Genomic DNA, 15,119 nt, shown 5'->3' with positions numbered 1-15,119 from the left:
AATCTGATGGTTAATTCAACAGCCATCAGTAGCAGTATTGTTCTTTCATATGGTGTTTCTTTACTAAGTCTGTATCTGCAAATCTGTTTATCTCATGTAGTACAAATCAGCCAATTGCCACATTGTGACTACCAGGAGGGCTAATTTTCTGGCCAAATCACTTAGGTTCTTGGATCCAGACCTTCAAAGGATGTTAGGTTTTTGTTTGAAATGAGGTAATTTTCTTCTGTGAAGTTTAAACCAATAAAATAGCATGTTTGTGTTTCCACACACAGATTTGAAGCTAAGTGTAAAAAATTTTTGAAAAGTTGCTTTTCTCTTTTCTTGCAGGTATATTCCAGAGAACAGGTCTTAAAACATCTTTTTGCCATATTTGATGCTGAGCTGTCAGAGGACTCAGGCTTATGAGGAGGTACTGTCACACAAAACAGTGTCTAGTAAAGACGACAAGAAAGAGAGGAAAGGATCGAAAAAAGAAGCTAAAATATTATAGAAAACCATGGTAGGTTACTTACATTTCCTTGATTTCCTACTTATAAAAGAATTCAGTAATTTAAATTGAAAGTGTTAATAGTGAGGGCAAGGAAAAACAATGGTGTTAATTTTTGACTCCAGTGCATAAGATGAAGATGGCATTCTGCTATTTAAAAAAAAAAAAAAAAAGAGTTCAAATTTATTATGAGCCCTTTAAGCCACAAGATGGAGCCCCATGAGCCTGCAGGCCATAAATTATTAAATCCAAGGGAGGCAGAGCTCATAAATAATATTTTCTAGTCAAACTGACATTAGCAAACCAATACAAATAGCTCAGTGATCTTGAACTTGAAATTAAGCATTTTTTATCTGGCTTTCTATCTATAGTTCAGTTTTTTCCTATGGAAATTAAAAATTCTGAGCTGGTCTTTTAATTGGTGACATGAATGGTGTAAGAATGGGGGTTGAGAGGGGTTAGTGTTAGGGTTAGGGTTAGGTTTAGGGTGAGGGTTAGGGAGGGTGGCAAGAATGGAAGAAGGAAGGACTGTATAGTGGGAAAAGAGGGGTGGGAGGGGTGGGGGGAAGGGAAAAAATAACAGAATGAATCAAACAACATTATCCTATGTAAATTTATGATTACACAAATGGTATGCCTTTATGCCATGTACAAACAGAAACAACATGTATCCCATTTATTTACAATAAAAAAAAAGTATATACAATTTGTGTTTAACTCAAAGACTCTTATCTATCTCTTTTAAAATAATAGGGTCAAACATAATGGGGGTGAGGAGGCAAGAATGGAGGAAGGAGGGACTGTATAGAGGGAAAAGGGGTGGGAGGGGTGGGGGGAAGGAAAAAATGACAGAATGAATCAAACACCATTACCCTTTGTAAATGTATGATTACACAAATGGTATGCCTTTACTTCATGTACAAACAGAAACAACATGTATCCCATTTGTTTACAATAAAAATAAGTTAAAAAAAATAATAGGGTCAAGTGTTAGGGATACTAAACTGACTATCAAGGAAACTTTGTGTTCTGTGGAGAGTTCACACTTGACTTGAATTTATAGTGTTAGATGAAGTCATCTCTGGTGCCTAGGTTTTTTAATTGGTAAAATGTGTTGAAATTTTTACCCTAGTATTTTTATTCTGAAGATTTTGTGTGGATTTTTTTCCCTAAATTAGAAAGGGTATTTAAAAGAAATTTTATGTAGATGTAAAAGGACAAAAACTGTCAGTGAGTTTTGAATATGTTGTAGCAAGTCTGATGGTGTTTCTTTAAATGTTATTTGCCTTTTGAAATATTTGTGACAAGAACGATGGCTTAGTCAACTTGCTCTTTATAGGGAGGAAATTCTACTAATATCTTAGATCTGAATGGTGAGGAAAGAAATGGTATCTTGTAACTTTCCCTGTCCTTCTAGTTTTATGGTAAAATGTGGAGGGAAAAAACCCAAAAAACAAAACCCCCAAAACAAAGTTTAAAAAAAAAAAAAAAAAACCCAACACACTGAAATTTGTGTTTCCCACCATGAGAATTATTTGCTTTTTCAATTCATTTCTTACATTCTCAGTAATCTTACAACTTAAAGAAATGCTTTATATTGTTATGATTGATGGAATTCCTTCTCTGGTTTATTCTTTAAATTAACGTAGGTTTTTCTGGCAAGCAATTTTGTGCTTCAATATAGTTTTAATCAGTGAACATTTTCCATTTTCTCCTATTTCTTGCTTCTTAGCTCTAAGAGTTGAATGAGAATTTACTGTTGTTTAGATTTCATTTTTAAAATACTTGAAGAATATCCATTTGGATATTGTTTGAGTAAATAAGATTTTTCTACCCTTTTTTTTTTTGTTATACCATTTTGTCAATTCTTCCTCTCAACCATGGATAGCCTATTGTATTTAATCTTTTTGGATTTAACATTGGCAGTCTAAATTATTTGTGAAACACCAAATGTTTGTATAATATAGGAATATGTAATTTTGCTTAGATGAGGTAAGTGTATAGGACTGATGGTCTTGGCTCATACATGAGTCTAGGTAACAACCTAACATCTCCAACTCATAATATGACTCCCTTGGTTTTTCAGTACTTGTTCTTAGATATATCAATAAATCTTCTCACGAAGTGATTCAAAAGTTTTTTTTCTTTGTGGCAAAAAGCTGCAGTTGGAAAACTGGTCCTGAATGTTAAACAAGAAAGATATCTAGACAGATGGTTTTCATTGAGAAAAAGGAAAGCTTTGACTGATTTTAGTTCTGAATTTATATAACAATCGAGATTTTCAAAGGCTTACATACCTTTTCAGTTATTATAGTTTGCTTCATTTTATAGGGGACAGTGATATTGTAGTGTTAACATACTAGTTTTCAAACTAATAAGTTTTAAACATAGTTATAAAACAAGAGACAGGATTGATAAGGATTTTGAATGTTTTTAATTTTGTGGTGAAGGCTTCAAAATTTTTGCCATCCATTTGCACATAATTTCAGGTAAGTAAAGACACTGTAAACATCCTTTAAAAGGAATATTTTGGGTTTTATAGAAAACTTACCACCTTATCCTTGTTTAGTTTGGTGTGCTGGTACAAGTGGCTTTGTGATATTTGTAAATTTGGAACTACTGAAAGGTTTATGGATGTGTGACTCATGAGTGTGAAGGATCTATTTTGTTCTCATGAAATTTATTCTATTTCTGAGTATTAGTCTGCTCCACTGATTTCTGGGCCAGAAATCATTTAATTGTTGCTTCTTAAAATTTTTTGTATTTTATTTTAGTATAATGGTACTACTCATCTATCTTTGTAGAATATTTCTTAATACTGTCATTGATTTTGTTTTTCCAAATAAGCTTTAAAATGATTTTCTTTGAGGTTTAAGTAAACCAGTTCTGAGAAAATTTTGATTTAGAATGTGATAACATGTGTAAATTAGCTTGGGAAGTTGTTTTTACATTATTTTCCTCATTCTGGAATTTGGAATGTCTCCTGCTAACCTTCTTTAAAAATTAAAGCCTTGCACCAGAGGTTTGAATGTCAAGTACTAAACAGCATTCCAATATTTTCCATAATTCATACATAACTTTATATTTTGTATCTCTACTGTATTATGCCTTCTCAAGTTTTTAAAGTGTGAAAGTCTCCATCAGTTTGGAAGGGAGTGACTGAATGTCATGAGTCACCATCATGTATTCCGAGAGACTTTTTTACAAATATCCTGTGAAATGGATGCCTTTTTTTGAAGGGCTATTCAGAAGGTATAGGTATTTATATAGGTCACACTGTTTTGAGTGTGACCTAGGTGAGCCTTACCAAAACATGAATGAAAGACCTCTAATTTAATAAACCCATTAATGAAATTCCACACCATTCCTGAGCAAATTTTTATTATTTTAATGTTAACTGTTTTATAATTGTTTGACATTTGATGGCATGATTTAAGTGCCATTTCTTTTATTGAAGCAATTGTTTTCTTTTTCCTTCTGACAGAGATCTATTCGATCTTTTGCCAATGATGATCGCCATGTTATGGTGAAACATTCAACAATCTATCCATCTCCAGAGGAACTAGAAGCTGTTCAAAATATGGTGTCTACTGTTGAATGTGCTCTTAAACATGTCTCAGATTGGCTGGATGAAACAAATAAAGGCACAAAATCAGAGAGCGAGACAGAAGTGAAGAAAGATGAGACTGTAGAGAATTATTCCAAGTGAGTATGGACTGGTCTTGTGATACTGTACTGGAGTACACAGAAAAGTCTGAGAGAGTCCCTACACTATACTGCGCCGTATGTTTTCTCATATATGTGACTATAACCAGGGAAATACATGGAGTTTTTCTAAGTTAATACTGAAAGGAAAGCAAGGAAGGAATAATGATTAGAGCTAGAAAAATAAGATGGACTTGTTAGGATCCCTTCTGAGAATGTACCAAGTCCTTCTGTGTTTGAAGGTTATGTAAAGATATTGTCATCTTTTTTCTGTGTTGGTTCAGTCTCCTAAATTCGTAAGTAATAGCAGGGGGAAATAATTCTTTTTGTCAGACATTTTAATCCTAGTGTAGATGGAGTGTATGAAAATGTATTTTAAAGGTATTTTTGCCTTGTTGGAATCTGCCTTGTGGCATCAAAAGGATGTAGTGCAGAGTCTTGCATACCAAAAATGTTAATATACTTGTGGAATGAAGGAAGGTCTAATGGGAACCTGATGTTACAGTTACAATACAGTGTTCAAAGTGTTGTAATAACAGAAGCAATTGGTGAGATGAAACAGCAGTGGTAACTGGAGTCAGATCTTGAGACTGTGTCATGCTAAGTGTACAGTGATGGATTTGAGCAATGCCACTATCTTTGGAATAAGTGTATATCTTATTTTGAAAGATGAAGTCCATACAATTTAATTACATCATATTAATAGGTTTTAAAACATTATTTTTTAAACCTGTATCCTTTGTTAGTGGAAGATAAAGGTTATTGAATTATTCTTTCCAGCTTCCAATTCTAAATCAGTGTGATAAGAAGATAAAGAATAGTAGAAAAATATTGATACATATTTCTTCACTAAAAGTTAGTGTAACCTTTTCATCTTTAGTTGAAAGATAATCTGTCAAACTTTTGCTGACAAATATAATTTCTTTACTACATTAACTGTTTATAGGTAATTTATACTTTGTATCTGGTGTGAGTTTGAAGGTTCTTGGAATTAATTCAATTTTTGTCATATATGATGACTTAAAAATGTTATGGTCCAATTTGGAGCTCATGTTAATTAGCAATATTCAGAGACTGAATTTGTGATGCCTTAATGATATCTGGTTCTGTATATGTTTCAATATTGTACAAGTCAAATAGTCATGTACAACAAATTTAAATTTGATATATTTATTGCTGATTTTTAAGCTTATTTAAATTGTGGTTTTACATACGTGGTTATATAGATACATATATACAACAAAATATGTTCTTTTTTATCATTTTTAAGTATATATTTCAGTGGAGTTCAGATCTTTTAAATACATCTTTTTTTTTTTTCCCTCAAAGCTGGCATACTTTTGGAAAGCTTTTCTGTAGACTTGCTTAACTGGTTTTAAAGGTTTTTAAAAGATAATGTGCTCCACACTTTCTTCTATATTTTTAAATATAGCTATGTGTAGATGCTCTTGGTTGTCTGTGTAAAGTTTTCCCATTTGTGTAATGGTTCCAGGTTGAGCACTTGTCTGTGATTCTTGTAAGTGATGGAACTCAAGAAGTACAAATGACGGTTCTTATTTTGTATAAAAAAGAGTCAGACAAGTCTTTGAACAGAGCTGTTTTCCAGTGTGTGCTAGGCTTGAGTGAGGAACACTTGTTAAGTAGATTTGTTAAGTGTCTTCTAGTGCTAGGTGCTGTTAGGCAACTTTTATCTATGCTCCCTTATTTTAACCTATTATTTTGCCCTTTTACAAACTGATTCAAAAGTTAAATCATGGCACAAGGTTCCACAATTTTGTATCATGAAGAATATTAGGATTTTATCCTTGATTTTTAAGGAATTCATTGTTACCTGCTCTACAATAACTGCTATATTCAAATTCATTATTCATGAATATCTTTTTTTGAATTAGTACTTAGTTTCTCACATTAAACAAGCTGCCCTCTATCTGTGGAAAAAGACCAAGTATAATTCAATTATGATTTAGAGTTTAATAAGTGAGTTGTTAATGACTAATGTTCACCAGGATTCATAGTCAAGTATGTATGACTCTAGATTCCATTTTCTTAGCATGTATGCTTTAATTTCATGTGAATAAATTTTCAAATTACAGAGCAGAAAGAGATGATCTGCTGGTTCTGGGAATCAGATAAAGCTTTAATAAGGAAGGGAGTATTTGGAGTAGGCTCAGAGATGGGTAGAATTTTGGCAAGCCATGAAAGGGGAATAAAAAATAAGTCTCAGCAGAGATTTAGGTGTGAGAAAAGTTGGCCTCTGGGCAAGGATCATTACTTGCATTGAATTATATTCTCAGTACCACTCTATAAGAAAGGATTATTCTTGTTTTATAAATGAGAAAGCAGGCTCAAAGAAGTCAAGTATTTGTAATTTGTTCAATGTCAGCAGTAAGTAACAGAGCCAGGATTCAAACCAGAAAGTCAGGCTGCCTTCTAAATTACCTCCCAGTATGCTGAGTCCAAGTGTTCACTAAGGAAAATAATAGGTGGAATGCCTTTGAAAGATTATTCTGTTTGCAGCATACTGTATACAGTAGGTTGAAGACAGCAGAGATGAGTCAAAATAAAGCTGATGAGGTCTGGAGGTGATTGAGATAGTATACTTTCAAGGTAATTAGAACCTGAACAATTTGAAGGCAGTGGTTTGAGGGTGACTATAGAGGAGTAATTTATAAATCACTGTTAGATTAGGGAGACTAAGAGAATAGAGGACAGGGATGCAGAAGTAATCAGTTTCTACACTTGGGTTATTTGCTTTAAAATGCTTATTTACGTCTGTATTTCTGGCAACTTTATGGTTGTTTTAATATTTATTGAATCTTTAAGGTGTGACAGGCACCAAATCAGTGGCTGGATTATTTATAATTTTCTATCGAGTTTCCACTGCTACAATTTGTTTCTTTACGTTCTTCATTTTATTCTCAATTACACTGACTTTTGCCTAATTGCTGATTCTTTGCTTTCATCTAGAATGATCTTTTTCTTCCATCTAGGCAAGTAAGACTCTATTGAAGTCAGATTTCCAGATTGCCTTGCTTGACCTCTCTTAATTTTAACCTCTCCCTTTCTAAACTTGGGAAACAACCAGACAGTGTAAAGAACCTAAATATTGTGGTCAAATCAACCTGGGTCTGAATTCAGGCTTTGCCATTTTACCCTCTTTGTGAACTTGAATAATTAACTTTTCTGATGTTCACATTCTTTGTCTTACAAACCTTCTGTTGTGAAGTTTAAGTGAGAATATGTAGTATGTTTGTTCTAAGCTGTTTCTTTGCCTTCCTCTTTTAAGTATGATACCTAATCTGTGATTGGTTTGGTAATTTCAACACTGTGTAACCTCAGGAGCAGCAGTATTTTCTCATGCTCTAAAACTTGCCTTACTGAATGACTGCTAAGCTTGCTTAATATTTTCATTTGTGATTGAAGAAAATGAACTAATAAGGTTTTAGAATTTAAACCAAAAATAGGTGAACATTTTTCTGATGCACTCTATTCATGATTTGATATTTGCTCTTGTAACTACTCCTGGGTTTGGAGTGCAAAACTGATAGATTATTCTTTCCTTTCTCAACTCTTTACTTCCTCAGCTCTTCACATTTTTCAGTCTTCCCCATAAACTTTTGTGGATTTCACAACGATGCAGCTAGGCAGGAACTTAGCTCATTTAGCCAATAGCAATTTGACATTTGAGATTACCGAGCCATCAGGAACTGCTGGGGTAGAATTCAGATAGTTTAGATTTCTGTCTTGAAATTCTCAGTATACCATGGTGTTCATGTTTCGTGCCAATTCATTAGTTACTATTAAAAAACAATGGGAATTTAAAAAGAATAATTCGAAAATTATTTAAGGAGATAAAATATTTTGGGGTTTCTTAAGGAATATAGATGTAGTAAAGAATTTAAAGATCTGTACTTTGAAATATGCTCCCAATTGAATTATTCCTTGGGGGGGACAATAGTTACTGTATGCTCCTTAAATCTGAGAGTTTTAATCTGTAGATTTTTTGATGTCTGGATTTACATATTTTCTTATCAATTTATATGAATATCCAGGAAGCCAAATGATGATGAAGTTAATAGGTTGTACAAGGAATCATTCAGACTTCTGTTTTTAGGGATCAAGGTGGTCGGACATTGTGTGGTGTAATGAGGATTGGTCTGGTTGCAAAAGGCTTGCTGATTAAAGATGATATGGATTTGGAACTGGTTTTAATGTGCAAAGACAAACCCACAGAGACCCTGTTAAGTACAGTCAAAGATAATCTTCCAATTCAGATTCAGGTGAGTACAGTTTAACTGCACCTCTAGAAGAATTTCTAAAAAGGTGAAAATACGTACTAACCTTGATGAATTTAGTAACAAGACTTGGTAATATTTAGGGGTAGGTACAAACACAAGCAGTGCCACTATTCTGGGTCAGTTGACTAATCATCACAGTTGAAACACATTTATAGAGATTAGTACTCAGGATATAATTATCAAATTAAGATGACTATTAAGGTACAGTCTTAAACTTTTCAAGTTTATCTTGCTGAGAGGTTTCATTTTTTCCAGACTAGATCTCTCAGCATTATAAAACTCTTGGAAGGGTTGGTGAAATGCAGAAAACTCAAAAAGAGCCTAGACAACTTGAGCCTTTTATATATAACTTTTATAACTGATAAACAGTTAAAATTAAAGAGTAAGGTAATATAACTGTTAATGGAAAGTCACTATTAATTCCTTGTTTCCATACCTTTTTCTTCCTGGGAAGTATTTAGAAAAAAATTTTTAATGTTGCCGTGTTCCTTGGAGGATGCTACCAGAGATGGAAGACTCCTAGGATCTGCTTTGCCAGCCACCCAAAGGGCCATTTGTAGTACTGATTGGGCAGCTGTTATCATCTTCTGGTTTCAGATGTGTGTCACCTGTGATCTAATTAGATTATGGCTGTTTGATATCATTTCAGTTTGTCCTTATATCCATGTCACAGAAATATTGTTCACCCCTAGGTCCAAACTTGAGAATTGTTGAATTCTCCCATTTCTTTTATTGGTTTCTTTTATTTATACTTCTTGTAAAAGTGGTTCTCTCCCGCCCAAGTAATATGAATTTTGAATTTGTTTTCATGAGATTTGTTACTAGATTTTTTTTTTTATATTACCAACTGAATTTTAAAACTTTTTTTTTTTTTTTAAATCTACCACTCTTGGTACACATTTATATTATTTGTCGATGCATTTTCCTATATTAATTTTGAGGGCACTGTTTTATTATTCCATCGTAAATCTTAAAATATAGTTTTCTAAGTGACAGAACATATTCAACTTTCCCACTTTGAATATTGATGGAGAGAGATTTTCTGATTTTTTTTTTTATAGAGTTTAACTCCTTTTTTCTTTCATCCTTTTATGGTCGTTTGGGGAAAGAGAATGGTAAGGGACATAGAATATAATAAATTTTATGAAATGAAAAGCTCAGTAACAGCTGTCTACCAGTACTTTCTTATCAGAATGTTAATAAAATTCTCATTTCCTTTTTTTATTGCTTTAGAATTTAATCTGCATTTCTGCTTTTAGTATGGAGAACATTGTTACTGTCAAGCCTATAATAAGTAATAACCGAAGCCTTTTTCAGCCATATCACTCTTTTCTGTTCCTTTTAGTAAGTACTGTTTCTTATGAGAATGGTCATATTTCTCATCATCAGGTGTGTCAAAGTGGAGAAAAAGGTTGAGATCCAGTGCTGTAATAAACCAGAGTTTCTTACTAAATCTGTCACATCTCTTCAGCTTTGAAGATACAGAAGATAGGACCAAACTTCACTGTGCACCAATATAGGGTGTTCTCTCTGCACATCACAATGGTGTAAACTCTGAATTGTTCCTCTCCTGAGTGAAAGTTTTTATTTCTGTGTACTACAGTTTTAAAATACTCTTTTTTGACCTAGTAAATGTTCAAGGGAGGAACCCAAGAGAGAGTTTAGGTTGTGGAGACCATCTTAAATGTGAGGAAACAAGAGCTTTTTAGGCTAAAGAAGAGAAGATTTAGAAAGAAAGAAATATTCTTAGGTCTTTGAAGGGGCTATTTTTAGGGATGGTAGAAGAGGCCTGAACTATTAGGACCGATGGTGGACATTATGAGAAATGTATTTCAGTTTAATTTAGCCTGGAGAATTCTCTAATAATGAATAATCTGTATTTGGGTAAAGGTATATTTCCCTCAGATTAAATTATGTTCATGTGCACACTCATGCCTGCATCTATATATATAAACACACATGCAATATTATTGCTGATAATTTCAGGAAAGAAATAATTTTAAGTGTGACTTTCACATATTATCTTTCACTTTGTTTTCTTAGCATTTATGTGGAACAGTAGTATCTGACATGATCTTATTTTCTTATGGATTAAAAGTCTTCCTGAACACTTACAGCAAAACCTGCATTTATTAATTATTTTAATTAATTAATGTTGAAACATACCTTTTCCCTCCATACTCTTTTCTATGGTGATTTTAGAACTACTTTGAGCAAACAAGGCAGAGGATGACCAGGACTAGAGAACACTTAAAATTAGTCTAGTTTAAAACTCATGTGCATTGTAGGGATCTACATGCATAATTGAAAATTTAGTTTGACTTCTTCGCTAATAAACATCTTTAATCCTTTTTATTGGCAAAATGAGAATGTGAGCAGTTTTATGCTGTTGCTTTATATTTTGATTTTGGTTTTTCATTCACTTGTGCGGTTTTTCCTTTATTTGGCTTCCTCTATTCAAAATTAGGATAATGAGTTGTCTTTTTCTTGCTTTTTTGGAACTGTTCAATGGTAAAATACTATTTTTGTGTACTATTTTTAATATATACCAATGATCTAGTAGTGTTTCCTTTCAGGAATAGATACTAAAAATTTCATCACTAAGAAAGGCCCTTGTTATTAAATATTTAATATATAATAATGTTAAATATAAATTAACATGTGGGACTGCGGTTATAGTTCAGTGGCAGGACACTTGCCTAGCATGTGTGAGACACTGGGTTCAATTCTCAGCACCACATATAAATAAAAAAAAAAAAAAGGTTCATTGACAACTAAAACAATAATAATTAATATGTGATTCTAATTGGGTGATTGTTTTGTGGAAGTTCTGTGTCTATAATAATTTGTTAAAAGAAGCAATGTAAGTTTCCCTGTGGTTATCAGATGACTTGTCATAATGATAAATCTCAATTTGATGATCTCTGAGACCTTTTAAAAATTTTTTAAAAAATTGTTCTATTAGATATACATGACAGAGTATATTTTAACATATTATACACATATGGAGTATAACTTAATTAGTATTTCATTCTTGTGGTTGTACATGATGTGGAGTTTTACTGGTCTTATATTCATATATGAACATAGGAAAGTTATGTCTTATTCATTCTACTGTCTTTCTGAATCCCCTCCTCCCTCCCTTACTTTTATTACCCTTTGTCTAATCCAATGAATTTCTGTTCTCCCGCTCTACCCTGCTACCTTTATTGTATGTTAACATGCACATATCAGAACATTCTGTCTTTGGGTTTTTGGTACTGACTTATTTCATTTAGTATGATGGCTTCCAGTTCCATCCATTTACCCGCAAATGCCATAATTTCATTCTTCTTTATGACTGAGAGACCTTTTGTAAGAGAAGTGTGGAAGTTACTTGTTTGTATATATTTCTTTTTCTGGTAAGTAAATGTGTAAGAAGCCTTTTTCAGGGCTGGGGTTGTAGCTCAGTGATAGACTGCTTGCCTAGCATGTGTGCGGCATTGGCTTCAATCCTCAGCACATTAAAAAGAATTAAAAAATAAAGGTGTTGTGTCCATCTACAACTAAAAATATTTTAAAAATTTTAAAAGGATCCCTTTTCATTCGTGCTTACTCAATTTCTTTTAGAAAATCCATATAATCTTACATTTGCAAGTCCTTGGCAAGTAGAAGTTCCTCTTTAGTTTGTTCTAACTAAAAAGCTATTGGTTTCAGGTATATGACTCACACCTGTAGTCCCAGCAACTCCAGAGGATGATGCAGGAGGTCTGCAAGTTTGAGCCAGCCTGGGCAATTTAGGAAGACCCTGTCTCAAAGTAAAAAATGTTGAGGATGTAGTTCAGTAGTGGAGTGTCCTTTGGTTTAGTCCCCAGTACTGCAAAAAAAAAAAAGAAAAAAGAAAAAAAAAAAGAAAACTTTTTGGTTTAGAGAACATTCCCAGCTATTTATTATTCTAAAGCTGTTCTCTGTAATAATTTCAATGATGCTGTTAACATTTTACTTTTAAATATTAGAATAGTTTTAAATATTGTTTCATAATTGTTGGGATGGTTGACATTGTGGTTGCCTTTTGAGGATGGAAAGGATTTGTTTGTAAGTTGAGAGAAGTTTTTGCCAAACTAAAGAACTAGTTGTGGATGTTGCTTTTCAGCACAGTAATACCAATCAATAGTTTATAACATTTTAGAACCTAGTGCATTTGAGATTTCAGTCAAGTTAATAGGATGTTATTGAAATCTTGGTGATTTTTCAGAAACTTACAGAAGAGAAATATCAAGTGGAACAATGTGTAAATGAGGCATCTATTATAATTCGGAACACTAAAGAGCCCACCCTGACTTTGAAGGTGATACTTACTTCCCCTCTAATTCGGGATGAACTGGAGAAGAAAGATGGAGGTACATGTGTATATGTATATATATATATGTGTGTGTGTGTGTGTGTGTGTGTGTGTATACATATTGTTTTGTTTATGTATGAGCTCGTTGCAGTGGTTTTGTTAACTGTGCTTTACTGGTTTAGGAAATCGGTCTTCATTTGTTTTTATACTACCCATAGTATTTAAACAGCTTTGTTTCTAAATAATTAGTGTACTTTTCAAACATGTATAATTTTAAAATACAAAATAGATTAATTTAAAAAACCTGTGCATATCAAATGTGGCCCTTAACTCTCAATTTTTTTTTTTTTTTTAACACCATTTTGGTGTTCTGTTTTACTTTGTCTAGTATTACATTACATTGCTGGTATCAACCAACCTGTTCTATTTATTTTGGCTTAATGGCCAGATTTCAGGATTAAATATGGACCAAAATGGTATTATTTTCAAATTCACTTATTGTTTCAAAAGTACTCACTTGCGTAATTGCTCTTAATTTCTGATAGCCACATAACCTTGCAAAATTTGTTTTACTTAGTTGTCCATATGTAGATTTGTTTTGTAGTGTAAGGAATGTGAATTGGGGGATTGATTTTTTTTTTTTTTTTCTTAATCAATGCATAATCCTCAGTAAATTTTTTAGGAGATTTGTGATATATGCAAGAATCATGCTTTATCTTACTTAAGTTAAAAAGAATTGCTATATGGCAGTGTCATCCTCTAAAACTAGAGTGAGAAATCTATTCAGTTTTTGATAGCTTTGAGAAGTAATGATGGGAGTGCAGTGAATTTCTTTTTCTGATGTTTTTATCATGTCAAGTTAACTTGTTTCTGCTTCTCAGTCCTGTTCCTAGAAACTTGCCATTTGATATTTTTCCTGGTCAGACCTTTGACCAACTGGCCACTCTGTCCTGACAATTTAGAGGCAGTGCAGTGTATCTGGGCCAGTGGGGACTCTCTGTTGCTATTTTTCATCTCTTGAATTTCAACAAGTCCCATTGCTTACTCCTCTACCTGAAGTACCACCAGTGTAGTAAGAAATATTGGTCAGTTTCATAGTTTATTTGAAGTTCACAGTAAGGGTAGAAAAGCACATTTATCTTAGATCTTAAATTTTTGGTAGGTGTTATTCGTAGGCTCCTTAAACTAAAAGTGGTATCTTTTAAAAAATATTTTTTTGGATGATTAAAGTCAGATATACTATGCCCAACAAAAATAACTAAATACATTTATGAATCATTTTAATCAAAGTATATCCAATCTAAAATTGGGTTATGCCTGTACTCATTTTTTCTTATATATAGTGTCCATTGCACCTCTGAAGAACCATTCAATCTTAAATGCTTAATTTTTTTAACAGCAGAACTATGATTTCTGATGTGTCAAGATAAATGTTAATTCTGGTAAGCTGTATTCTACTTGACCCTATAGTTTAAAAACAACCATTTTGGGCTGTGGTTGTAGCTCAGTGGTAGAGCACTTGCCTAGCATGTGTGAGGCACTGGGTTTGATCCTCAGTACCATGTTAAAAAATAATAATGAAATAAGATAAATGTTTTGTGTCCATATACGACAATAACAAGAAAACTTAAAGTAGAATTCTAAGTAGAATTGTCATTATTGGCATTATTAAAAATTTGATTATAGGGAAATGAGAAAATGACTGAAGTTGCCAAAGACCAGGTGAATTATATATTCACTTGTACCTGTTGATATTCCTTCCATTACCTCTTAGAAAGTATTAAGAGAATATCTGGATTCTTTTTCCCTGTGGTTTTGTGTGTTTACATGGAATTTTGTCATAACTTGCAGTGATATCCTTAAGCTTAGTCTGTTGCTTTTATAACCTTAATTTCTGTTAAGAGAACCTAGCAACAGATTCTTATAGCATTGCACCTTTGCTTGAATACGTTATTAAAGAATGGGATTTGTGATGAAGTAGGAGAGTCAAATAGTCTCTGTTCAAGGTGTTTTGGGTTACTGAGGGTCCAAAGACCTCTATGAGTTGACTCTTAGCTAGTGTGTGGGATCAGGTAAGTTGAAGGAATCATTTGGGATTTAATATTTTACACATATTTTCCTTTTAAATTGCAGAAAGGTTTGCCTGAATTATTCTTAACATCCCAGCCCTGTTGACTCACATGATCTTTTTAAATTTACTCATTTTGTCTAACCTGTCAAAGAACCTTTTGTTTTTTCTAGCAGTTTTGTGTATTCCTGGGCAACTTGAAAGTTTCAGCATAATTGAGCATTTGAGATCTGTTTT

The 15,119-nt window shown here is 32.9% G+C and overlaps 1 protein-coding gene across 6 annotated transcripts in view; it reads left to right on the top strand.

The window, feature by feature from the left end:
• The first annotated feature begins 361 nt into the window (after positions 1–361).
• STRBP (spermatid perinuclear RNA binding protein) overlaps positions 362–15,119 on the top strand; it is an 80,442-nt gene continuing 65,684 nt past the window's right edge. For 5 of the 6 annotated variants that reach the window (XR_013759709.1, XR_013759710.1, XM_079113787.1 and 2 more), the window contains exons 1-4: positions 362–502; positions 3,975–4,195; positions 8,310–8,475; positions 12,728–12,872. Coding sequence is in view for 4 of the 6 variants with exons in the window: in XM_079113787.1 (XP_078969913.1) it covers positions 500–502; positions 3,975–4,195; positions 8,310–8,475; positions 12,728–12,872 (535 nt within the window). In the remaining 2 variants the exon portion in view is untranslated. Of the gene's footprint in view, positions 503–3,974; positions 4,196–8,309; positions 8,476–12,727; positions 12,873–15,119 lie in introns of those variants that run through there. The other variant, XM_079113788.1, reaches the window with a different exon arrangement.

This window comes from Sciurus vulgaris (genome assembly GCF_902686455.1).
Source record: "Sciurus vulgaris genome assembly, chromosome: 15".
In the NCBI taxonomy this organism is placed as follows: Eukaryota; Metazoa; Chordata; class Mammalia; order Rodentia; family Sciuridae; genus Sciurus; species Sciurus vulgaris.
Note: the sequence above shows the minus strand (reverse complement) of the source record. Positions and strands in the feature narration are given on the sequence as shown.